At 38.9% G+C, this 26,691-nt stretch overlaps 1 protein-coding gene across 1 annotated transcript; it reads left to right on the top strand.

Moving 5' to 3' along the window:
- LOC149297842 (E3 ubiquitin-protein ligase TRIM62-like) lies at positions 1-26,691 on the top strand. Its single transcript, XM_089488061.1, has 9 exons — positions 1-142; positions 4,755-4,834; positions 6,063-6,156; positions 23,184-23,461; positions 24,051-24,146; positions 24,479-24,712; positions 24,796-24,815; positions 25,891-26,006; positions 26,141-26,691. Exons 1-9 carry the CDS (start codon positions 1-3, stop codon positions 26,689-26,691), a joined length of 1,611 nt encoding a protein of 536 aa, XP_089344187.1.

Consider the following 26,691-nt stretch of genomic DNA (forward strand, 5'->3'; position numbering starts at 1 on the left):
ATGTGGAGTAAAGGAGAAGGAGGTGGAATCTCTCCTGATGCTGTCTGTATACTCTATGACCACACCAAGCAGTTAATCCTGCAGGGAACACGTTCAAATGCTTATCTTCTGTACAACCCTCAGGATATGCAGTTGGTGACAGGTATGAGAATGACAGGGATTAGTGGAGCAGAAAGCACAGCTCTTGGGCGAATGTATAACATAAATTTAATGCAGTCAGGTTCCTTACAGGAGGTGTCATCAGGAATTGGCAACCTTTAGTGGTCCAGCTTAGCTATGGGGCAATTTCCACTCTATTGAACTCAAATGAGAATGGCACCATTTGGAGGTCTAATAACAAAACTGGGTTTAGTAACCCTATCAGGGAGAAAGGTGAGACAACTCCAGAATGCTGCCCATCTGTGTGCTGGGTAAGCTCTGAATTTAAACAGGGACTCAGTTTAGGGTCTACATACACTTTAGGAAAATTGAACAATGTTTCAAGGCAGCTCCAATGAGACTTGATTGGTGGGGTCAGAAGATGAAAGGGACCTTGCATGTCTTTCCTCCCTGTGAAATCTGGAGTAGGCAAAACAAACTTCAAGACCTCAAGACATTTCTAATATTAAATCTTGGGGCAATTACCAGCCATTTCCCATTCTGCAGAATGTAAAAGGTTGCTTATTCCTACTCGGTTCCTACACTTGCTTCTCTACTGTACAAACTTAAATGATAATGTTTAAAGGATCAAGTCTTTAAAGCGCTAATCATATGTTAAAGGGTTTCATTTTTTAATGCTATTTCCTTAGTTGTCGGTTAAGAATGAAAGATGTAGCAATACCAGCTCACCAAAAAAGGGCTGTTTAATTTACTGTATATGGTTAATGTTTCTATAGTAACCACATGATTTGGAAATACCATGTAATAATTATAAATGTGTACATGTACACTTGTATATATTTTGCCAAGTAAACTCAATCATAGGAGTATGCAAGGGAGGGCTGCATCTTTTGGGCCAGGGGGTACATAAAGCAAAGTGGCCCCATTGACCCTTTGCCTCCCTTTACATAAACACTGGCACAAATACTTACTCAAACATGCTACACATATACGTACATTAACACACACTCCAACACACATGCTTATACAAACATACACACTTATGCTAACACACACCTACATATACGCAATCATGCCAGCATATACACTTACGCATATCCACTCATGCAAACACACACTCCCTCTAACATACACACTTTGGGTTCATATTAACACACATACATACTTATACTATCGCACACTCCTTTTAACACACACTTCCACACCAATGCTACCACACTTACATATATACACTCATGCTAACACACACTTACGCATACTCACTCATTGTCAGGATTGGGATTGGGACCGTAAGAGCAGAGGGTAGTCCAAAACAATGTCAGGAACAGTCCAATAGGTCGGGCCATCGGCGATCAGAGAAAATGGTAGTGCAAGCTATGGCCAGGAAACAGATAAGCAGGGTAATCCAATAGGAAAGCCAAAGGTCAAGTAATGGAGAATCCAATAGAGGGTCTGTAGCAAGGCAAGCAGAGAAGAACGGGAATCTGGAGTCCACAAACATACAGGAACCAAAGTTCTGGAACACTGGAGTGCCGTGGTCACAGTCTGAGGGGTTTTTATAGTGCTGCAGGTATCTACTCCTCCCCTGTGTTGAACAAGCTCCTCACTGGATTGGTTGCCAGAGAGGAGTGATTCCACAGCACCTGGTTCACTGTTTCTGTGTGTGAACATTATTGGTGGATAGTTAATGGTGGAGACAGGCTTCACCTCTCCTCCACAGGTGTGCAACATTATGCTGATGTCTGGGCATCACCTGAGGTTTGCTGAAACTTTAGGCCGCGGTTTTGGCCTACTGCACTACTATAGACAGCGGAGCTTTTGGAAGGCCTTCAGAGACCGAGAACAGCTGAGGAGAGCAGGTAAGGGTGAGAGGGGCATGACACTCATGCTAACACCTACACATTCACTCTAACATACATACATAAATACTCACTCACTTCCTTCCTAACTCCCTTATCGTATCTATACCTCCATTGCCTTCCTGGAGGCTTCTTTCTAGTTGCATGCACAACACGGTTGCACAACATTGCCTCATGTCCGTGCGTCACGCCGCTGCATCCATGCCTCGACACAGGGTCGGCACAAGGTAGGTGCAGCCTACAGTGCCGATCCACTGGGGCCCACTACGCTCTGCTAGACCTGCACCCTGGTGGCTGCTGTGTCCCAACACAGCGAAGAGAGGTGACGCACTGAATAAGCGTGCGCCTAGAAAGCCATATGCCGCCCCAAATGAGCAATGCAGCGGTTAGCTAGTGCGCTGGACTGTTGCCTTTTCATATAAATAAGTTCTCTGAGTTCCTGGCTCTAGTTCCTCCATTTTTTAAAGGAGGAGGACTGGAGACTTAAGCACCATCAACCCATGGGGGGGGGGGTCACGTGTAATATGTACTCATATGACTCCTCCCCCAAGTTTACTTTTTAAAATCTGGTAGAGGACAATCTTTTCTCCCAACACCTCCCCTCTCCATCTATTAGGAAGAGTTGCAAATCTTCTTCTTCCTGCTGATGACCTAGCTAGACCCTGCACAATCCCAGTAGGAGACACATTTGGAACTGCTGGATCCAACAAGGTACCTAGTTTTTTTACACACAGGCTGTCCCCCAGCTTTCTAAATAAAAATGATGTTGCCCCCCAAAGGTGATGCTGCCCCCCTGACCTCTAAATAACGCTGATGCTGTCCCCCCTAACCTCATACTGAAATGTATTCTGTCCTCTAACCTCAGAATTAAATTTATGCTGCCCCCCCTCATCTTAGAATAAAATTGATACTGTCTCCTGACCTCAAAATAAAGCTTATGCTGTCTCCCTAACCGGCAAATAAAGTTTATGCAGTCCCCTAGCCTCAAAATAAAGAATGGCTGGTGGGTCTTGCCATGCTCATTGCTCATGAGATTGACTTGGAAACATTGCTGAAGGACTTTGCTAATGCTAAAGCAAGAAAAATCATTTTTTGTAGACCCAAAAGCCTTTGTGAAACAATGCTTGAACAGCTCAGAGATCAACTGTTGAACCTTGCATTATTGATTGTAATTAGCTTTGCAATGTTATGTTGTGCTGCACTGTAATGTTATGATAATTTGCTCTGTTGTATTTTATTTTATTGACTCATACTTATTTTATTTTTCTTGTACTGTATTTATTGAGAGATGTTATATTGTAATAATATATATATATATTTATTGAGAGATGTTATATTGTAATAATATATATATATATATATATTACAATATATATATATAATTTTAACCATTTGATATAATGTTTTATATAATTTATTTATATTGTAATTTATTATTGAGAATATTTTTGCCAGTTGATATATGTGCAATGCTGCTATGTTATGTTTTGCATATGAAAAATCTTTACAATTTAAATCTACTACTTAACCTTTTTGAATTATTTGATCTAAAAGCTTAATGGGAGAGGGCTGTAAAATATCCAAAATGAGCTACTCTAGTAAAGGTAACAATCATTAAAAGAGATGGGGTATAGCTGAGGGAGGCACAAAGGGGGGATACAAGGGGTAGTGGTAAGGGGGGCTGGCAGCAAAATATATGCCTAAAGTGGCAAAATCTGTGCACCAGCCCTGTCTCCACAAGTGTGCCAGACTGGCCGTTTTTTAAGATGTTTGGAGGTTTGGGCCCTGGAGTAATAACGCAGGAAGGGACCCTTATTTACATTTCCTGCCTTTAGCAAGGTCTTTTCTCTCCTTAATCTTGCGTTTACTTTTTTAAGTTGTTCTCTTTAACATCTGCAATAATGTTTTATGCCATACAAGCCCTTAACTATTCCCATGACTTATTGTACTTATTTCTATCATTGCTATTCCACATTTCTCATTTTATTTATCACACTTCATCTGAGCAAGCTAGTAACACTTATCTAAATTTTACAAATTGGAGACTGTTTATTACTATGCCTAGAATAATGTAAAAACAATCATATATAAAACGTACATTTCAATCTGCACACTTAAAATTAATTTTAAAAATACCTTTGGCCAAAATAAATCACATTTTTCCAATATTTAATTTTTTACAGCTCCTTGAGTAATTTCAACTCAAGAGGATAATAACTGCATGTTTATCATCTTTAATGATATTATACTGCATACAATTTGGAATGTTTTATAATGAACACATAAGAGCATTCAACTCCTTGGCTTGCAGGAGATGGTTTTAGCTGAACATGTCTTCTGCTTACGTTCTCACCACCAGCCAGCTCCAATGCCGTCTCTCACAAGAGTTGCAGGTGGTCTAACGAGACCCCTCTGGACTTTCCTGCCTGTGTTTGACTCTTTTTAAAAATGCAGAAGCGGTGGTGTGGATTGTTTTATGAAGGTATGTACCTTTTTTCCTTCTCTCATAGATAAATAATGCATATCAACATACATACATAGGTTTTTTTTACAAATGATCAGATGAAAGCAAAATATACTCAAATTGTACAAACTGCTGAAATGCGCTGTTTTTTTTAAATCAAATTCCTTAATAAGAAAAATAGGAGTTTATGGTATAGAGACTTTCTTTAAGGGGAGGTCCTATGAAATAATATTTTTCTCCTTGACCATAAAATATAGTGTTGCGTTTGGTGATATAGGTTAACACAAGACTTATTCTTCTTTTTTGTTCCAATAAACTTTCCTTATCTGCAGACCTGGAGGTTGCCATTGTTGGCAGTCCTGCTAATGAAAAGGACAGTTTAATATCCCTGACGGCCTCGCCAAAGAATAATGTATTTTATATTTTAACATCTTTAAAATGTTTAAGAAAATATAAACACAAAAAAAAAATAAAACACTTACCTTATGAAAAATCTGCAGCTCCCTGCCTCCTTAGTGGTCTGACGAATTAGCCAATCAGTGTCTGAACCGAGTTTGCATTGAAAGTATGCGAGTTTGCGGGAGCCACACAAGTGGGGTCCAAAGAGAAACCCCCCAGAGCTGGAGCTGACGGGTGCTAAGTATATCAGGTGTCAAGAGATGTCTTTGGCCAAACACATGTGCTGCACAGCAAATAGTTTGGAGGTGGGAAAAGGGGCACATGCATAAGGCAGATTCTGCAGAATCCCCCCCATGTATCTGCGAGGGGGCAGCACATACATTTAAAGGAACCACTCAACCATCGTATGCATTAAAGCGCATAGTGGCTGAGGCATCCTTTTAACACTGAGTCACTGTATTCTTCACCACAGGCAGCATCATAAGGGGTCCGGGTGTTTGTGTAGTAGACTGGGCTTAGATAATAGAGCTAGAACACATAGAAATGCTGCCTAAAAGGCACGGTATTTAATGAAATATCTTCCTCAAGGTCTTGTAAATATATTTCTGAAGCAATCACTTTGAATCGGTTGTTCTTGGAAGGTTATTGAATATAAGGATACAGTATACGTTTCTGCAGTAGCCTTGGTAAACTCACCCCTTTGAATAATTCATTACGGTGCTTTGTTCTTAAGTACAACTACAGTAGCTATCGTTATGATGTATTAAAGTGAACCAGAAAACATTTAAATCCAGACTAACTGCCACCTATCTTGCCTCGTTTATAAACATTTTTATAAAAAATGTCAACCTGCCTAGACAGTATGTCTCCAGCTCTCCACAATTCCAGAAATCTCCGGCCCACTTACAATTATTTAATTCTTATTCCATAAAAGCATAAAAGAAAGTAGATCTAAATAATGTTGTTGCTTTTATCTTATTGTTATCTTTTCTTTGTGTATTCATGTTTCAGTTTTTGAATTCTGTATTGTGAATGCTCTCTAGGATCCTACTAAAAGTAGGGAAACATGCTAATTTTATAAATAAATAAATTATAAACAAACTCTAATTATTATTAGCAGTCTTATTTCTTCTCGTGCATATTGTTATTTCAACACTTTCGTAAAGAACTTAAACGGACACTCTACCTATCCTATGCACATATAATAGCTTAAAATGTTCGTGTTGTCTGTTTTACAAAAGCATTCAGGGATTCTGTATCCAGCAAATGGCAAGAAATGTCAGATCATGGAGGTGGAAGAAGTTGCTTCGGCAGAATTTGAAACCTCGAGGCTAGGTAAGGGATTTTTGTATATTTTCATTTTGGGCTTAGTAAAGTCCCCCTAGGACGTACCTATACCTCCTTAAAACCTGTGGCAAGAAGCCCATTAGGACGCAAGCATTGCATTCCACATTGCAAGTCTATGGAGACTTGCTTGGTGATCACAGTGTGATCAGTGCAGGGGGATTGCAGGGAAGGAAGTGAGAAATAAAATGTTTCTACTTCTTCCCACAAGTAGAAAAGGTAAAAAGTTGCATTTTTCATTGTTAACAGAAAAATCACTAAAAATAAAAACAAACAAACAACGCATATGAAACTACTACAATATGGATTGTCCAAATTGGGAGAAAAAGAGAAAACCAGGTACCAGAAGGGGAAAGTACAGATGCAGAGCTGCAGCTGCCCTCCTCATCTGTACGATGATTCTTGAAGTCAAAGGGAGCACTTTCCACACATGCATTCATGAAGCCAGCGATGGAGCTGACTGGTGGAAGGTATGTCAACTGCAGAGAGATGTGTTCAGCTGAACACATCTCCTGGATGGACTATAGCTGGAGGGGGCAGGGAGGGGGCAAATGCATTTGCAAAAGCAACACTACATCAATTTAAAGGGACCTCAGCTATTATATGCATTAAAGTACATTTAATGGCTGGAATGTCCCTTTAAAAAGTAGGATCTGAAAAAAATTAATGTATCATAATACAATCATTAGAGTGGCTGCATGCTTACTGAACACAAAAATGTAAGTTAAGCTACAGATTAAAATAAATATTATAAATGTATAAGAAAATACACATTTTATTGTTTATATACACAGCATGCAATTGTGTAGCTGACCTGTCATGTTTTCCCCTCATCCTACATTTTATAGTTCTATAAATCTATGTAATTTTGTTTTTATAGTAAACTAAGCAATTTTTATGCATTAAAAGGATAAAGGAAAAGTATCTTTTTTTTAGGATCTGTATATTCCTCCTCATTTTGTTATCACTGCCGTATTCTGAAGCTGCTGATTGTTGTTGATTGGTTCAGGCAGTTTTTGTAAGATGGTTGAAGAGTAGGGAGAAAACTCCAGGACAGGAAATCCACTGAATAATGTTGGTCGGACCACAAGCTGATTTCAGCCTCAACAATGTAAATACTGAATAATTTATGTTAAAAGCTGATGGTAACAGTTCTCCTTTAAGGACTATAGAAACCTTACACTTACCTTTTGGCCGGGAAGTTAAATATAACCAAGTGGCCCCTCGGTTCCCCAACACTCACAATTAGTGCTTGCCTTTTCGTGCCTGGTGCCTGGATTGCTTCTTCTTACACACTGTGCGAGCTGCTCTACTACCACCATGGGGCCGCATTCAATCATACTACATGACCCTACTGAGTGCCTGCCTACTACAGTGTACTGGCACAGTGTTACGGGTCATGTTGGCACGGCTCTGCTTGAATAACTTGGACCAGGTGACCGGCCCTGTGTGGCCAGCATGTCCCTAGATAGGCACTTGTGGGTTGCAAAGAGGGACTGGTCTCTTGTGAGGCATGGGGTAGCATTTTCAAATACACGTTTCCTTTTTTCCGTTATCTTTTATAAAGCCTCTGACCAAATATCTACACAGAATTAAATTAACTGAAAAAGCATATCCTACAGGCATTTTTCCCAATTTGTAATTTTTATTATAAGGTCTTGAGATGGAACTGCTGGTGGCTCCTTGAAACTTAACTGGTTCTAAAAAACTTCTCCTGACAGTAATGCAAAGCCCTAAAGTCTCATGGGTTCATTTCCTCCTCAGACAGGAAACATAGTAAGGTCTCCATTTTTCTAAGTCGAGCTTTAGTTGTCTTATAAGAAAAGAGTTGGTTTATCCTGGGAGGATGCCCACTTAAACTTAATGTTCTCACCAAGGAGTTTTTGTGTGTGTTGGTAAAGGGCTCTTGGATTCATTTATTTTACAGCCAGGGAGCCCAGCAATTTCATCTTGGACTTTGTCACTGTGAGGAGCACATCATTGGGAAATAAGCTCAACTTGTAAGTCAGTTGTTATACATTTGATGTCTTGGTGCAAGCATTCTTTCTGTGCAAGGTGTTCAAAACATAAAGGGAATAGCAAAGGTGATAGGGACATCCCAGGCGAGTGCCATTACTTTATGGGAAATCCTTATTGGAATCCTTATACCAAGATCCAAGGCTCTTGCCCGGGACTCCTTCCCATGAACTCCTGGGATCCCATATCTGTGAAAGGGCGCCCACATATAATCCCACCCAACCCTATCAAATTCTTTTTTTCTGTGTCGAGAGAGAGCAGCATAGACTCCATTGACAATACCTGACTATGCTCAATCAGGTGCAGCTCCAGATATTGTCTGCTGCCTCCCAGCGCAGAACGAACCCAACTTTGTACGGATGGCCATTGGGGCCAGACGATTGGCTAAAATCTTGGCAACCATTTTAATAATTATTATTTATTGTTTTATATACCACCATCATATTCTGTAGCCCTGTACATTGGGATGACAGGACATAACAAGTAGCATATAACATAACCATTTGACTTACAGAAACAGGAGAAGGAATATGGGAGGAAGGTCATCAACCCGTAAGTTTGTACGCGTCCTTAACCCTGAAAGACAGAGCTGTTTTTTTATTTTTGTACCTTTCATGACAATGGCTGTTTTAACATTTCTGAGGTGCTCGTGTTTAATTTTCTCATTTACTGTACCAACACAAGGTATATATTGTTTATTCAGGACAAAAAGGGCTTTTTTTAGATATAATTTGATCAAATATAATTTACTATAACAATATGGTGAAAAATTGAAAAAATGACTTTTTCTGACTTTTATTTGAAAAATATTTTAAGCTACAAAAGCTAATGGAAAACATACAAATAGATTCTAATATTCATCTTGAGTTTAGGAATACCCAATGTGGCATCCTACCACAGTACCACATTTGAATTCACTGGGCTCTTCAGAATGACCCAGTTTATTTCACACATCTTTGTAAATGCAGACTACATGGCTTTATACACCTGTGGCAATGGATCTGCTTGAAACACCTTAACTCAATAATTAAGAGTTGTCTCGCAATACTTTTGTCCATATAGTGTTTATGTATATTGACCATACATATAAAGTACGGTCAAAATATTAAATATTGTAAAAAATATGTAATTCAATGATCAAAATCAATAACTGTTAAGACATTATTGGCTTTTAATCAGAAAATTAGTTTGATTGGATATATATCGTGTAAAAATCTTTTCTAGAGCCAGGGATTGTGTGGAGAGATTAGAAACAGTTTAGTTTATAAAAATGCTAGCAATATATGCGTAAATACAATATTTAACAATGGAATCTGCCCCTGACTAATAATAGATAATTAAACAGGGTTTGAAAACTTCTAACTCAAGAGAAGTGACAGTCTTTTGACAGATAATAAAGGTATTCCAATTAGGAGCTGCTAAGATTTTTGTAAGAATCTCAGTTCATTTGGCTCCACAGTGATGTGCTTATTAGCGATTAATGCAAAGTATAGCAGTCGCTCCTTTGTTTTTTTTTTTACTTTTTAATTAGGTTCCAGAGCACGGTTAAGACAATGTCACTGTACTAATGTCGACTTTAGGCGACTGATTTATTAAACCAGTAAATTTGTATCAGCTGACCCTTTATAGCATGGCCTGTCTTTCCTATCATGAGCAGAACATGAAAGAAAGCAAACCTTAACATTTTGAGTTTGGGGAGAAGGGCATACCACCCAAGTGTCCCGTTGAAGTAGGAACACTCCTTCCTTAGGACCCATATCTCTCTATCACCTGACATAATTGGATACCCCACTACATTTTTATAGAGGTTATATTGAGGAAAATAGATAAATAAATAACATGTTAATAATTATATTATAAATGCAGAAAATTAAAGAATAATAGTAAAACAAATTTCCCCAAATCCAGTGGTTTACTCACATTTTGTGCTGGCTGGGCCTGAGCAAGTTTTTTTCATGAATTTAATGGAACATAAGGGGCAATGTCCAGTTAAGTAACCTTTGGCATTCTAGAGGTTGTGTACTATAATCCCCATTATGCATGTGCAGGTGTTAAAGCATAACCCTCATCATCAGTTAGCCAGACATAGATATGACACAGTGCAGCTCACAGTGAGCCTGACATATGTGGTACAGCATAAATCCCCTTACTATACATTTAGCCAGAGCCTGATGGTTTCACTGCATAACTCCCATCATTATGTACTGAGCCAGAGAATGACAGTGTTACAGCATAACTCCCATCATTGAACAGTACGCTGGATACTGGAGGTAGTACAGTATAACTACCATCATTATGCAATGATCCAGAAACAGATGGTAGTACAGCATGACTCCTATGATTATATAATGATCCAGATACAAACGGTTGTACAGCATAACTCCCATCACCATATACTGAGACATTGATAGTGGTACAGCATAACTCCCATTGCTATAAAATGTGCCAGACAAATTGTGCAATATAGCTGTCAATATATACTGCTGCTGAGAACTGATGCATAGCAAGTATGACAAAATACTTCCACATCCTTGTCTGCTTTCCCGCAGTTCCACTTGTCCACATGGTGCGCAGTGTGGCTTTTTCAGTAGTAAGTTTCATTCTCTTTATATGCACAATTGATGCTCAGTTGATGTTATGGACATAGAGCTATTCTAAGGTGATAGCAACACTCTTTATATTTTGCACCAGAACCGTTATTTATAAATACCCCCAATATTTTGTATATCTTTGGTAAATTATCCCAAAACATCATCAAATTAACACATCCAAGTTTAAGCTGGACATGTCCATGAAAAGCTGCAACTGTGTTACGTTACCTGCCTATTGAGACAGCCTATGTACAGACAAAGGTTTTGTTGAACTGCACAATATTTTTGAATTTGAGGGGTTAGCATTGACCTGAATAGAAAATCAAAACCTAAAATATAAAAATGTCCTCGTTTTTTAAAAAATGCCTAATTTTGTCCATTAAAATAACATAAAATCGATCAGAAATACAGTGTAGAGGTTGTTAATGTTGTAAATGACAATTGTTGGTGGAAACATCTGACTTTTAATAGAATATCTTCATAGGCGTACAGAAGCCCTTTATCAACAACCATCACTCCTATTTCCAAAAGCACACTGTATTTGCTAATCCAAGTTTAAGTTTAATTGATCTTTAGAAAACCCTTTTGCAATTATGTTACACAGCTAGAAATATCCTTGTTTTCGATGAAAACAGTTAAGCGACCCCAAACCTTTGAACAGTAATGTATATATAAAATACACATATTTTATGAAATAAATGTCTCCTAACAAGCAAGAAGGAGAATACCCTCCCAGCAGAAGTGATTAATATCATGTGGGATGCATGGGATAGGTATATGGCTATTCTGAATCTAAGACGAGACTAAGGTCTGGTTAAGGATTGAGTGTTTATAGCAGAATAAAATACTGGATGGGTGAATATTTCATATGAAATTCCATGCTGCTCTGTTTCCAGTTATAAATGATGGAGAATGAATGAATGGCAGATCTTTTTAATTAACCTTGTCTGTATACTAAAGAACTGTTACATTTTTTTTCTCTGTAACAAAACCTTTAAATGTCAAGGAAATATGTTTACAACCCTCCAATCTAGGGGTGGATAAGCAGATCACTGAATGTATGGATCAATATAACAACTAATCTATATATACACTATATGGAGAAAAGTATTGGGACACCTGACCATTACACCAACATGGGCTTTAATGACATTGCATTCTAAATAAATAGACATTTATATGAAGTTGGTCCCTCCTTTGCAGCTATAACAGCTTCCACTCTTCGGAGAAGGCTTTCAACAAGATTTTGGAGTGTTTCTGTGGGAATTTTAATTCATCCAGTAGAGCATTTGTGAGGTCAGGCACTGATGTTGGACAAGAAGGCTGGGCTCGCAATCTCTGTTCCAGTTAATTCCAAAGGTGTTCGATGGGGTTGCAGTCAGGGCTCTGTGTGGGTCAGTGAAGTTCTTTGACACCAAACTTATCCAACCATGTTTTTATGGACCTTTTATGTACTGGGGCACATGTTGGAGTAGAAAATGGTCTTCCCCAAACTATTCGCATAAAGTTGAAATGTCTTGGTATGCTAAAGCATTAAGGTTTTACCTTCACTGGGTCTAGCCCAAGCCCCGATTAAAAAAATTAAGAGATACTTTTGTCCATATAGTGGTGCACAATGTAAGGTCCGTAAAGACATGGTTGGATGGGTTTGGAGTGGTATGTGGACAACACTCCTAATTATTGAGTTTAGGTGTTTCGGCCGGACCCATTGTTTACAGTTATATAAAATCAAGTATATAGGAATGCCATCTCCATAGCCAAACATTGACAGCAGAATCGGTCATACTAAAGAGTTCAGTGACTTAAAATGTGTCAAAGTGATAAGTTGCCACATTTAACACAAGTCAGTACGTGAATTTTTTGCTCTTCTACATCTGCCCTGGTCTACTGTATAATGTGAAATGTAAGCGTCTATTAGTAACAACAGCTTAGCTACGAAGCAGTAGACCTTGCATACTCACAGAGCATGACTGGCTAGTGCCAAAGTGCATAGCGAGTAAAAATGGTTTATGCTTTGTAGCATCACCCACTACAGAGTTCCAAACAGCCTTTGGTAGCAACATCAGCACCCCCACTGGACTCTGGGTGGAAACATGTTCCTAAATCTTGTGGAAAGCCTGCTCATGCTTCACTGTTGCCTGCAAACACTAACCTCTCTCCAGCCCTTTGGTGAACAGACTGCCCTCTGCTACAGCAAAAAATTTGACATTTCGACTAATCAGTCAATAGCACCAGCTGGCATGTTTATACACCCTAGTTTGTGTGTTTTTGTGAATAGTTGAGTTGCTTGGCCTTGTTTCCGCATCAGAGATATTGCTTTTTGGCTGCAAGTCTTCTATGAAAACCACTTCTGACCAGACTTCTTTAGGCAGAACATGTGTTTACTAGGGCCCCACTGTTTTCTACCAATGCTGAGCTGATGGCGCTGCTGGACATCTTCTGATTGCAAAGGGAAGTAAGCCTGATGTGTCTTTCATTTGCTGCATTAAGTTTCCTTGGCTGACCACTACATCTACGGTCCTCAACATTGTCAGTTTTTGGGCTTTTTCAAAAGAGCTTAGACAAAACATCTAGAAACCCCTGTCTGCCCAGAATGTACAGGATACATCGACATATATATCTTGACTAGATAATGAACAGGTATTATCAGCACTGACCAAGTATATTTATTCCTTAAGTATAAAGTAAAGCTTTAATTGGTCTTATTATATAATCTTGTAGTAACTTAAACAGAGGAACTAAAGAAGTTAATATATTAAATATACTTTTAGTCACAATTTGACTCCCTGTGTATTTTAAGAGGTGAGCATCACATTGATTTGAGCCCCTCTGGTGCTTTGAAGGTTAATTGGTTTCTTTTGTTGTAATGTCTTTTACAGACTTCAATATTGTCTCAGTTCATTGGAAAAGTTGCATTGGGAGTATCCACCGTAATTAGTATTGAAGTGTTTTACGGCTGTTCCAGGAGGTTGAGCACAAACATCATGCCCGTACCTTCAACATAACATTATAACAGTGTATTTCTTAGTCATACACTTGTTACTTACTGTGAAAATTCCCTCTGGCAATGAAATGATTCATTTCTTTGGGAAATGAGAACAAGTGCACTGCATGTCTTTCAGGAATAAAGAGGGTTAATCATCCATGAAAGTAAAAAAGTAAATTACAGACGGTCCTTACCACATCCAAACCAACATGCCAGGTCTCCAGTGATAATCATCAAGAGTCTCAGTGGGGTCTTTGTATTACAGCAATTACAAGTCATACCATGTTTTGGTTTTGAGTTGATTCAGTGCGAGTTGTTAAGCGGTTTTCTTCATCGCCATTAATTGTTTATTGCACCAGTAAGAATAATCATCCCACCTTATAAACAAGCAATATACACAGATCAAGTCTATTTTTTGAACTATACAAGTGAATCCAATACAAATTCAATTGTTTGGGAGAGCAATTTTATCAAGCACAGTAAACCAGAATTTTTTTTTAACTTCAATCTACAACATTAAGATTTTAATCTCAATTTCTTTTTTAGAATAACCTTCAAATGCAGTTTTAAAGGGGCAGTTCTCCACGTGACCCAACATTTCGAATTACCAAACCTTTGGTTTAGGGTGTGTGGTTAGAAGTGTGGCTATTGAGCATATCACTACTGAGACTTTTGCATAAGACTTTGTGACCTATTGGTAGATATTTATGTAGCTGACAAGCTCCTAGAAAAGTGGGATGTACCAGAATGGAAAGAGGGATTTTGGTCCTAACGGAGGACAGCTACAAATAACATGTATACCAAAGAAACAGGGCGGTAGGAAGGGTGAGGCGAGAGAGGCAATCACCTCGTGGGCACCTGCGAGCAGCTTCAGTCTGCATGACTGGTTGGGGAGATCACAATCCACCTCTAACCAGCTCAACATTAGGGAGTGCAAGGTCTGTCACTTCAGACCTCAGCTTCCGTGCTCCCCAATCACTATGCGCCGGGATATGACATTATACACCCGCGCTCTGCATCAATAGCTGGCGCATAGTGATGAGGGAGCACGGAAGCCAAGGTCTGAAATGACAGAATTCGTGCTCCGACGACAGGGTGGAGGATGAGAAAGGTAAGAGATGGGGAGAAGGGGGTGTAAGGGCAGTGTATGTGTATATGTGTGTTTGTAAGCTGGTGTGTGTAAAGGTAGACGTGTATAAGGGCAGTGTATGCGTATATGCATGTTAATGGTAAAAGTGTGTGTAAAGGCAGCGTGTATGGGCAGGAGTGTGTAAGAGCAGTGTTGGTATTTGTGTGTTTGTAAGCTGGTGTGTGTATGTGTATTTGTGTGTAAAGGCAGTGTGTAAGGGCAGTGTGTCACAGAACTAGGGCTGCAGGAGACTGTTTATCCTGTTTGTAGTTGTTTTCCCCTGTTTCTTCATTACCTCTAGGAGTTTAATCACACTTTCATGTTACCAACCTGCTGGATCACCATTTCCTGTACCCTGCGCCTGACCGGGACCTAGCTGCAAATTCATGGAACTGTACAGCGGCTCGGACCCGCGGCGATACCAGGGTCCCAAAGTCGGATCACATCTCTTTTTGAAACATAACATCCTCGGACCCTCTCTGTTGGTACCCCGGGATTGACGCCTCTCCCTCTGGATCACCCCAAAGTGGTGACTCTTGGTCGGGTGGGGATTGCTGGCCATAGAACTATATGAAGGTATTGTTTTGGTTGATGTGATTATGCTCCTTATCTGATAGAGTTCGGTATATAAGGCTGCGTGTTTTCTCAATAAACAGTTCCTGTTGTCAGCTCAACATTAGTGCTGTCTGATGTTTGTGGTGGGCGGCTATAACTTTTTAAGGCAAAAGCAACACTGTGTAGCTCAGCTTCGGCCATAGTGTCAGCACAGCTCCATTGGATTGGGGTCCTGCTTCATCTTGTCAGGGCTAGACTTGTGCAGCCCTGAAAGGGTTAACCACAGGTACATGATCTGATGGGTGTACCCAGTCGGGGTACAGGTTGTCAAGTCACACAGTGTAAATAAAATAACCTCTATAAAAATAGCTCTCATATGGTTGGAAACAATCCGCTCAAACAGGTCCAATGAAAACACAAGACAAAATAAATGTTTTACATTTTTTAATTTTTTTATACTAATATCATTTTCCATTCCAAGGGGATAAGCAATCCCATGTTTCCCATTTTCCAAGGGGATAAGCAAATTACATGTGAATATGTTCCCTGGGATTTTTTTTTTACAGAATAGACCAGAAACATGGATAAAAAAGGTTACAGTATGTTACAGAATGTATCTCAGGAAAAGAAGACAGCTTTTGGAGAAAACCTCTGGGGGACTATGGATTGATGACCTTCCCTATGGGCTTTAAGAAGCAAATGCATGAACTTCGGTGATATTTATTGTAAAGATACAAAATCATATGATACTTATCTCAGCCAACATTGTTCGCAAAACGTAAATTCCTCTCAATCCATACCAAGTTGAACCCCATACCAAAGCCACACAAGCAGGTGATGGTCATCCCCCTTGTGGAAGCACCGATCTCCGATAAGATAAACAACTAGCTGGAGTTACCTGCAGAAACTTGCTAGAACCTCCAAAGCTCAGATTTATGTGGGCCCACTTTATCTAATGTGTTGGCTTGTCTTAGTCGGTTAGTTCTAGTTTTATAACACCCTTTGAATGTATGTATTAAAAGAAGTGCTGCATAAAATGTTGGCTGTGTATAAATAAAAGATTAATAAGGGATTCAAGCTCACACCTACAGCGGGATGCCGATACCCAGTGGCCCACCCAGCTTTTGTTCAGTGTGATAGATAGCCAGTCTCACCCTGATCTTCATCTTTTGATAAAGTTTTTAATTTTCTATGAGTGTCATGGTGCAAGGTCGTGTTTCAATACCTCTACTACATTCAGAAATATCTGCAACTGTGGAGCAATTCCTCATCTCCGAGATATGAGATATATTACAAATGAAAACATAGGCAACTATTCCATTATGTTATGTTTGCTACATCAAATTCAGTAAAAGCCCTTATTGTAGTACTTGTTCATGGAACTTGTGCTGTCAACATGCAAATCAATGCATTGCAAACCTTTATAGGACTAAAGAGGTTAATTTCCTGTACATATCCTGGCTCTATAGCATATTCTGTCCCTTATATGGTTAATAAATGCATGAGATTTTCTGGGTGCGTGTTCAGACTGAGATGAGTCCAGAAGCAGGCAGAATGAGATAAGGGCCGAGTGTAATTATAATGGAAATCAGCCAGAGACCCTTTGACATACGGGGGAAAAAGAAAGACTTTGTTCTCCACAGCATGAGAGACATATCTCTGAGGGTCTCTTAAAAAGACGTGGGTTGTCACATTCAATTAACAGATGTTAATAAACGAGCTAGAATTGTCATTTTGATTTTTTTTTAAAAACACTTTAATGGAAAAATACTGAAGATTTTCACTAAAAATGCCTTTGAAATCTATGAATTCTTAGATTGAGATTCAGTGCATGTTAGTGATACTATAAGAAAAAACATTGTGTAATTATATCATACTATTTGAAATGTATGTCTTCAGATTAAATCAATACTTGCAAATCTAACAGTTTTTCGGAGAAAAGATAAATGTGGCAGGCAAGAACACATTTTCAGGCAACATGCTTAGGGTACATAATTTAGTCCGGTTCAATACACATTCAGCAAAAGGGACTGCATAGAAAACCAATTGTAGGAGCACAGAAAGTACATTTTGCCAACATTCTTGTGTCTGTAAGCCCTGGTAGTTTTATATGTAACTGCAAGTAAAGCATACAAGGCTTCTGATAGTGGCCCAAACTCTTCATATCAGAGAAATCCAAGTACTTCTGCAGGCAGTGGGCATCAGAAGATCTTCCCTAATCATCCCACCAAGCTTTGAAATTGATTGAGGACTGCTTTTGCATCACAGTACTGAGCTGAATTAACTTTGATTCAAAGAATAGGCATGCCCTCCATATTTTTTTTCCTTTCTTTCTCTTTATAATTGAGTGCAATTTGCTATTAAACATGCTATGACACTCGTGGGTGGTATGATATGCTTTATATGAGTATATTAAATATAAACCAATTAATAAATAATATATATACATAGGTAACACATCAGATGCAGAATGATTTAAGTCAATATAACGTTGATTAAATCCTATGTAATGTTGCACGATAAGAAATTTGGATCTAAGCTGCAATTTAAGTTGGTAAATAATGAAACCACTATTAGGACTATGGAGAAAACAAAGGGGCAAATATAAAAATAAATATGAACTGAATAATATGTATTGTCCTGTTTTGTGTATTTATGTAATGTATAATATATGTATTTATTTATTGTGCAAAATAAAAAAAATATATAAAAAAAAAATAAAGAAGAAATGTGCTATTACAGGGACAGTAATAAATTCCACATACCACAGGGTACCAGTTTACATGTGTTAGTCTGCAGTATGTGAAATGTATATGTGGTCGCCCCATATGGCATGTATAGTCCTCAAAGCTGCAATACACAGGGTGGAACAGTATCAAGTAGAAACTCTCTGGTTGTGTTGGCCATGAAGGCTGTGAGCTTCATAGCTGTTCATAGCCTCTGGGTATAGCTTTTTTGAGTTGGAGGTTAGTTAGGAGAGGCATGGCTTCAGTGTGTTCCAAGGTGGCCACTTGTTAGTGGCAATAGAGGTCTGCCCTGCAACATCAGAAATGAGGACCAGAGTGAAACCATAAAAAACCCAAATCAAACTTAACTGTTTGCAGCCACCTCGTAAATTACTGAAGCAAAGTACATACGATGTCATATTGCAGCTCAGTCCTCAATTGTTTAGTGAGCCAGTCTCCTGAGATCAGGGGATTCTCTGATCTCCTTAACTGACTCATGGTCACAACCGCCTTAAAAACAGGGATAGATAAAGTGTCCCTACGAGGAGACCAGTGTCCGTAGCAGGGTCTGTGAAGGCCCATAGAACATCATTAAACTGTCCACCACAGACACCAGTAAATGTCCACTATGAGCAATGTCGGTGCCTACCCCTGCTTCAAAAGCAGCTAGCAACACACCCTATGCATCACTCTTTACCAACATACAAAAAATATTAGGAGCAATGCAGGTTTTTATAGTACTCTGCCCTTTTGTGTCAAAAAGAATAAAAATACGTAGTAATCACAGGGAGAAGGACTGCAAGCCACTGAGCCACCCATTTTCTCAGGTATATAAAACTTAATGATGTCCTACAACTTACTCTTTGTTGGCAGTCTCGTATTTAAAGTGCATTAGCAGGGGAGCGATGTTGGTTTAACACTAGAAATTTCAATATACCGTATATCAAGCACTGGAAGTTCTGATATTAATACACAAAATTCTCAACTTTTTTAAGGTTATTTCACAGTGTGTCAGATTGTTTGCAGTACTCATATATATCGTGCAGCTCTTGGATACTTGGATTCATTCCAAATGAGCTAACGTTGGGCTTTAAATATTAACCCTTTAATAGGCCACAAAGATTCTCTTATAGTGACTTTCTAATCAAGCGCTTAATATAACAGCCCATATGAAACCATTACTTTTCAGGAGGTAAATATATTCCACCTGTATTAAAGCAGGGATATCAAAGGTGGTATACCAGTATGAAGACCCCCAACTGGGTTGCCAAATCGTATTGCGTGACTCTAGGAGTTGATGTAAAAACGCTGAGTTCTCAGATGAAGCTGCAGGGCTTGTTGATGCTACAGTTAAAATAATGCATTTGCCCCTTTTCCCCACCTCAGCCTTTTCTATTTGCTGTGCCTGATATGCGTTTGGCCGGACACTGAAAGAGTTAAAATGTAGAAAACACATTTTCTAGAATACTCGCTGCAACATACAGCACGTCGTCACATGATCTGAATTGCAGATCTTCCTTTAAGCTCTACACAAACAGCTCTCATATGATTTCCCTTTCAAGAGAAAAAGTCTCTTATTTGGCAAGTTTTACACTCTATCCCATAAGGAGTTAAAAAACTTGTTTATAATGAAAACACCCAGACACGTGATCCAGGAAAGTTGTAGCGAAAGTGGAGTCATGTGAGGTGTGATCAGCCAATAACACAGAGTCTTGAAATACAAAGGGTAGTTTTGATTGGTCATGGTTTTGTCAATCACCTCCAAGTTGTTTCTGATTTCCAGCTCCTGGGAAGGATACTGCAGTCTGGAGGGAGGTTGGTGAGAACTGTTTTCAGGGGGAGGTGAGGGTTTACATGCTATGTGTGGGTGCATTATACACAGGAAGTATCCATTAACCCTTTCAGACTGACATGTTATAGGCTATGTACCTGTGTCCTTATAGGTATATATAGAGAGAGAGAGAGCGGATGCTGTGGATGCGTTATGAAACTTAATTTACAGAAGAAATAGCTTGATGTGGGGAACATCTCCTATCCCGCTACGTTGGGATTTATACCAATTCTAAAACCGACTCCTTGATATTCTGCTGGGATTAAAGAATATTTTGGAATCCCAGCTAGAATCCCTACTTGAATACAGGTGATTCACAATAGCCTTTGCTCATCATAGTGTTTTTTTTTTTATTTTTTTATAAGGGCCATAGATAGTGAGTCGCTTTAACCCAATTGTTGTGATTGGCTCTTAAAGGGTTAATATTTGAAATGTTTTAGGGTGGTTTTTCTTTGGAGTTTCACAAGAATGCTTGTCGTCCTCAGTCATCCTACTGCAGCGTTATTAAAGTATGAGCAGCAGTGGAAAGATTAACGTGTAAATGTATATTTCTGCTCAACGATTAACCTGTATGTACATCTTAAGAATGTGCAATGTAGAGGTATTCTAGATAAGAACGTACTTGTCATCATTTACAAAGGCTGATCGAGGGTCAAAGAGTGGCATGTGACTTGGGAATCTCTTGACGTCAGGTCCTGTTTAATCATAAGACTGAAACCAGCGGCAGGGAGCATATTATCAAAATTTGTATGTTTACTAAATTTTCTATTAATATACATTTTTATGATGGGGTACTTTACAAATACATCACGTTTAAGGACCATGTCCAGGAGCTTACAATCTGTCGATCCGACATTGATTCAAGGCTTGCACAATAAAGGAAATCATTGGGACCTTTGTAGAAAGTGAATGCTCGACTAGCTTCTTTTGATTGATCTGGCCCCTGAGGTGTTATGGATCAAGGCATCAGTAGGTGCTTTGAACCTCTGCACATGGAAGAGTTAGTGTAGCAGCATGGCCTGGATGAATATGAATACATCATACACTAGGTGGGCAGACTGACACAGATGGGCAAGTCTCAAAACACAGAAGTCGAGGTAGACTTCGAGCTGGCTCAAAATCAAACTCCTTCGTCTGTGACTAACAAGTCTTGGTGGTTAGAAGAAAATAAGTAAGCCATATGTATTTTATACAAAGAAGAACATGCATTGAATCCGTAAGTACCATGTAGCCATGAATATCAATTGGTTCCTTCACATCTAGATGATGCTTCAAGTACAAAAAGCGCAAGACATGATGGGAATGTTATGATGCTTTTTCAACAAAGTATCCAAACTGAGTGCCTAGACATTGTGTCCATGTGCACGGTTATTGGTTTTGGACACGGATTGCCGTGATGGTCCTACATCTTTCCGAAATCAATGACGTAGTTTTTAGGTGGCTGGATTGTTTGCTGTTTCTTCTCTCCCCATTGATTCTAAAGACATTACTTATACATAAATATATAATTAGTGTTAATTTTTTTTTCTTGGCCCTTCTGGTTTCAAGTTTCCATCGGTACTGGACTTTTAGAATGTGGCCGCGTATGGTGCTATAAACACATGGCTGGATTCTATCATGGGTAATTAAATGGCAAACCAAAGACATATTGGACAAGAATTACCGCCAGCTATAAAATATATAGCTATTTATTTAGAAAATGTTTTATCAGGTAGAATACAGACATTTCCATCGCTTGCAAGTATGCCCTACAGAGCATTTAGAAATATAGCAGTGTCCTTACAAGGTTTACGTGTGAAAGCAAATATTTACAAAGCAATAAAAAACAATTCTGTTATTGCAGTGGTTTTTTGGCACTAAGTACAAAGAGGTGTATATTTGCAGGCATCTTAAACTGGTAGAAGACTTGAGGTCTACTGGAAGGTAATTCTACATTTTAGGAGCTCTGTAGGAGAAGGTGGCCTGAGCTGCCTCCTCGTAACCAAAACGAAGTTGTTGGGAGGCAGCCCAGAGGTTATAGGAAGTGTGGAGAACTGGGGTAAACATAGTGCGCAGATAGTCGGGCAGCTTTACATAGGAGTGAAGGGTACATCTGTATTCAAGCAGTATCCAGGTTAGTTCTTTTACCCTATCATAGTGATGGCTTCTGTAATCACACTGGAGAACCAAGAGGAATAGAGAGTTTCCTCAGTGTCAGGTTTTTCAAGGTTAAGTTATTCGATTTCCCTTTAGAAGCATTATGTTACTGTTTTGAATACTGTTAATTTCTATATGCCTGCCTGCAGCACTTTGCTCCCTAAACAAATGCGTTGTATGATACCGACCATGATAAAAATGGTAAAAGTGGCTTGTTTGTGGTTCCAGGCTGATAGAACACAACAGTAATTCTGTTCTTTTCCAAATTGTGTTTTTTGCTAATCTACAGTGTCTGCTTCTTCATAGAATTCAGTGGTAAATTTATTATGGTACATAAGCCGTGTTTATCTTAATCCTCTTTGTTTATATTGGAGCCACTTCCTCATAATGGAGTTGTTTGTCCTGCTTACTGTCACAGAGCAGGAAAGCGGTTCAAATAAACCAGTTACAGGGTTGCTTAACGTTTTTTAAACAAAATGAAAGTTTGAATTAATGCATATTGAGGAAGAAAAACTAAACCACAGAAATATGCATATTACAGCACAGGGCGATAGAATAACAAAGTTTCAGTTTTCTTAATAATCTCCATATGGGGCGGTCAGTGCATATATAGTGTGGTAGAGTAATCAAATAGGAGGAAGGTACAGGTGTGCCAGAGCTCTTAAAAGTACCATAAAGACCTTCCTATTCGCCATATGACGATATACATTTTTGTACTTTAAGAGATTATTAAGGTATGAGTATTAACTTGAAACATGACATTTTGGACAGAAAGGTGCTAGGAACATGTCTTCCTTGTGATAGCAGACAATGGGTTATGGGTTCGCATCACACAGTGTTCACGTAAGACTAAATTCTAACAATTTAACTACAGTCCATCTGTTGGGACTGTCTCTACAAATTAGGGATATTTAGAAACTATATTTAAGGGTCTTAAAAAAAAATAAAAAAAAAAGTCATACGTGAAACTCAACAAAATTGCAGACCGTAAAGTATTCTGTTAACTCCTATACTTTTTCCCAATTATGGTCTTCTATGCTCTCAACAGACATGGCTACTGCATTTCCCGCCGAGGCTAGCCTTTCCGAGGAGCTGACGTGTTCTGTGTGTTGTGAGCTGATGACTGACCCTGTGATGCTGGATTGCATGCACCACTTCTGCAGGGGATGCATCATGCGCTTCTGGAACACCTCACCAAGAGAACCTAGTTGCCCGCACTGCCGCAGGACAATACCCAACAAGTTTGTAAAGACTAACCACCTCCTGAAAAAGGTGGTTGATTTGGTCAAGAAGTGTAGCACCTCAGAGTATTACAATAAAATTCAGGTAGGTCTATTTTTTTTTTTCTGTAGTAATGGGCCAGAGTCTTCACAAATGTACCGTATTTGCTCAATTATAAGATGACCCTGATTATAAGATGACCCCCCCCCAAAACTTGAATATGAATTTAGGAAAAAAAGAAAAAAACTAAATATAAGACTACCCTAGGAGTATGAATCCACATGTAAACTATTTTTTCCTATTTAATAAAAACTATGATTAAGAAAAATGATTTTTTTGTTTTTATTTTCTTTTTATTTCCCACTCTGCCCCAGTTATGCACATCTGCCCCAAGGGTAATTGGTTTAACAAAAGTGGATTTAAGTACTTCTCTGGGACAATCTGGTTCTAGTGATGCTTGATTGGGAGGAGGCTGGGAATCTCTGTTTTATAGCAGGTTTTTTATTTCTTGCTATAAGGACCCATTTTTCTAGAAGCCCAATGACTCTTTAGTTAAGGTTTGCAACATCTGTGAAAAGTGGATATTGTTTGTTTTTAGTATCTCTGAATCCTTGTGGTTCCTGTGTATTTTTCTAAATGGCCTATTTAAAAAAAATAATAATGTTCACTGATAAAATATATCTGTCTTATACAGAATGATTTAAAGGAGATGTTAATGTCTCAGGAGGGTCAAGTGGAAACTTTGGTTCTGAAGAAAGAAGACACAGAGAGGAAAATATGCCGAGTACAGGTAGTCTGGGGTGCCATTTATTTTGTACCATAGGACACTTAAAAACATAGAATTTGGTGGCAGACTGATTACCCCACCAAGTCTGCCCATTTTTCATGCTGTAAAGTCAGGGACCAGTAGCTCTTTTGTTGCTGTTGGATTACATTTCCCATAATTAATATATCCCAGTCAAATATTGCATTAGTGGAGTGATGTTGTAGCCCCTCAACAACTGTCAAAGGCCTCCTATTCCTTATACTCTTCATGTATGAAATGTATGTGCAATATATGGCCTTTGGACATGCCTTACAGCAGATATTTAGGTTTTTATAATTTAAATTACTATTACACAGGAAACCGGCAATGACATTCGGCATCATATTGTTTCTGAATTCCAACACCTTCATGAAATTCTACGGAAAGAAGAAAAACAGTTATTGTCTTCTGTAGACAAGGAACAGGAGAAGACTCTGACCCAACTGAGAGATATCGTGCAAAAGCTGGAGAAGCAGATTGAAGCTCTAGCTGGAGAGATTTCTTTCATACAGGAAACTCTCACCAAGTCAGGCGACGCTTTCTTTGTCGAGGTACGTTGGTCACATGATGAAACTAAGTGGCAGGAAATCTTCACACAGTGACATATATGTAATATTTTTTTGTCTGTTTGCAGGCAGAAGCTTTGAAGAGACGGTATGTATCATATACAAATGCTGAAATCAAATATTTTTTTAGGAGGAAATTCTCTCTGACACCCAACTTTTATGCTGTTTTATTATAATATTTAGGGAATTCTACCAAGCTCAAGTTTAATGAATTCACCCTGCCTGTATTCATTTATAAAGTAAAGTTTCAATATTTATATTCCATATAGCCAACACTGCTTGCTCTACATGGAAATCCTGGGGCGGGTTGAATTGGTCAAATGGTTCTGATCTGCCATCAAATGCTATGTATGTTTCTATAATAGCTTATATTCTGCTAAAATTGTTAGCTCTCTCATAGTATAGTTTGATTTTTTCATAGTTTTTTTAGTGGAGACATTGCTGACCCAAGCATTGTATTGCTTATAGCAAGATAAATTAGAGATCTAACCTTTTTAATGTATATTGACATATAGCAGTGTTACAACAACTGTGCACCAGTACACAAATAAAAAAATAATAAAAAAAAAAAAAAATCGGTGCCTGACCTTACAAATGCTCTTTTGGCTGAATGAGCACAAATCCCTACAGACACACTCCAAAATCTTGTGGAAGAAGTGGAGACTGGTATAAAAGGGGTTCTAACTCCATATTAATGCCCATGGTTTTGGAATGAGATGTCTAACAAGCTTATATAGGTGTGATGGTCAGGTGTCCACATTCTTTTGGTCATATAGTATATACATAATGTATGTTATGGAAACCCCCAAAAAATCTTTTTTTTTGCCAGTATGGGTAGGCAATTTACTGCACAACTTTCCCTGCCCTTTGGTGAAATCTGATGGGTATTGGCAGAGGAAGGAGACAACAGGAATATTTTTAATCATGTCTGTCTTGGCACTGACATTTCCTCTATTAAAGTTTTTAACGCCAACCGTTAAACCAAATATATATATATAAAGCAAGGTTAGAAATATTGTCAGTGGTTTTCATCTCTTGGCAACTACCCAATGTTTTCCTTACCGCTTACAACAGATCTTACTGTTTTGTGCTTTATCTTTTGTACCTGCTCTGTGCTTATGGGTGGCACAACTTGCTAGGTTTGTAATATCTGCTCAATTTAGGCCCGCTGTGAGTTTAGACTGTCCAGTCCTGGACAGCTGTGACCTGTTCTACAACAAGCACAAAGGCCCCTTTCAATACATGGTGTGGAGAAGGATGCTTAAATCTATCCACCTTGGTGAGTTTTTATTCTGACTCAATATAGGTATTTCCGGCTTAACTCTACAAAATTGTCTTGTACAACTGACATTCTTCCCATAGTGTTCCAGAGAGACAAAGTATGAAGTAATGAAAGTGTATGATTTTGTTCAGTTCCAGAAGCTGTCACTTATGATAAATCCACAGCCCACCCAAGCCTTGTATTCTCTAGTGACCTGAGAAGTGTAACTGATGGAGACAAAACGAATGCTCTTCTGATAGGAGACAAATCTCGGAGATTCCTGCAGTGCATCAATGTCCTTGGGTCTCAGGTTTACCACGGCGGAGCCCATTATTGGGAGGTCTGGGTGGGAAACAAGACAAAGTGGGATTTGGGAGTCGCCTCAGATAATGTGGATCGCAAAGTCCGTGTCAAGCTGAATCCAAAGAATGGCTATTGGACAATACGCATGATTGATGTGTGCCACTATGTGGCAGCCACCGACCCTTGGACTACTCTAAAGACAAATGGTCGTCTCAGGAAAATTGGGATATATTTGGATTGTGGGGGACAGGAAGTGATCTTTTATGATGCTGATAACATGACACATTTGTTTACCTTCACTGATGTAAAGGCTGAGGCCTTCTGCCCTTTCTTTAGCACAGGTTTTCACGATGGTGATAGAAATTCTGAACCAATGAGGATATGCCACATAATACGATGA

The sequence above is a fragment of the Sceloporus occidentalis genome, unplaced genomic scaffold (genome assembly GCF_023333645.1).
Source record: "Sceloporus occidentalis isolate IW3139 unplaced genomic scaffold, rSceOcc1.0.p SCAF_36, whole genome shotgun sequence".
Lineage (NCBI taxonomy): Eukaryota > Metazoa > Chordata > Lepidosauria > Squamata > Phrynosomatidae > Sceloporus > Sceloporus occidentalis.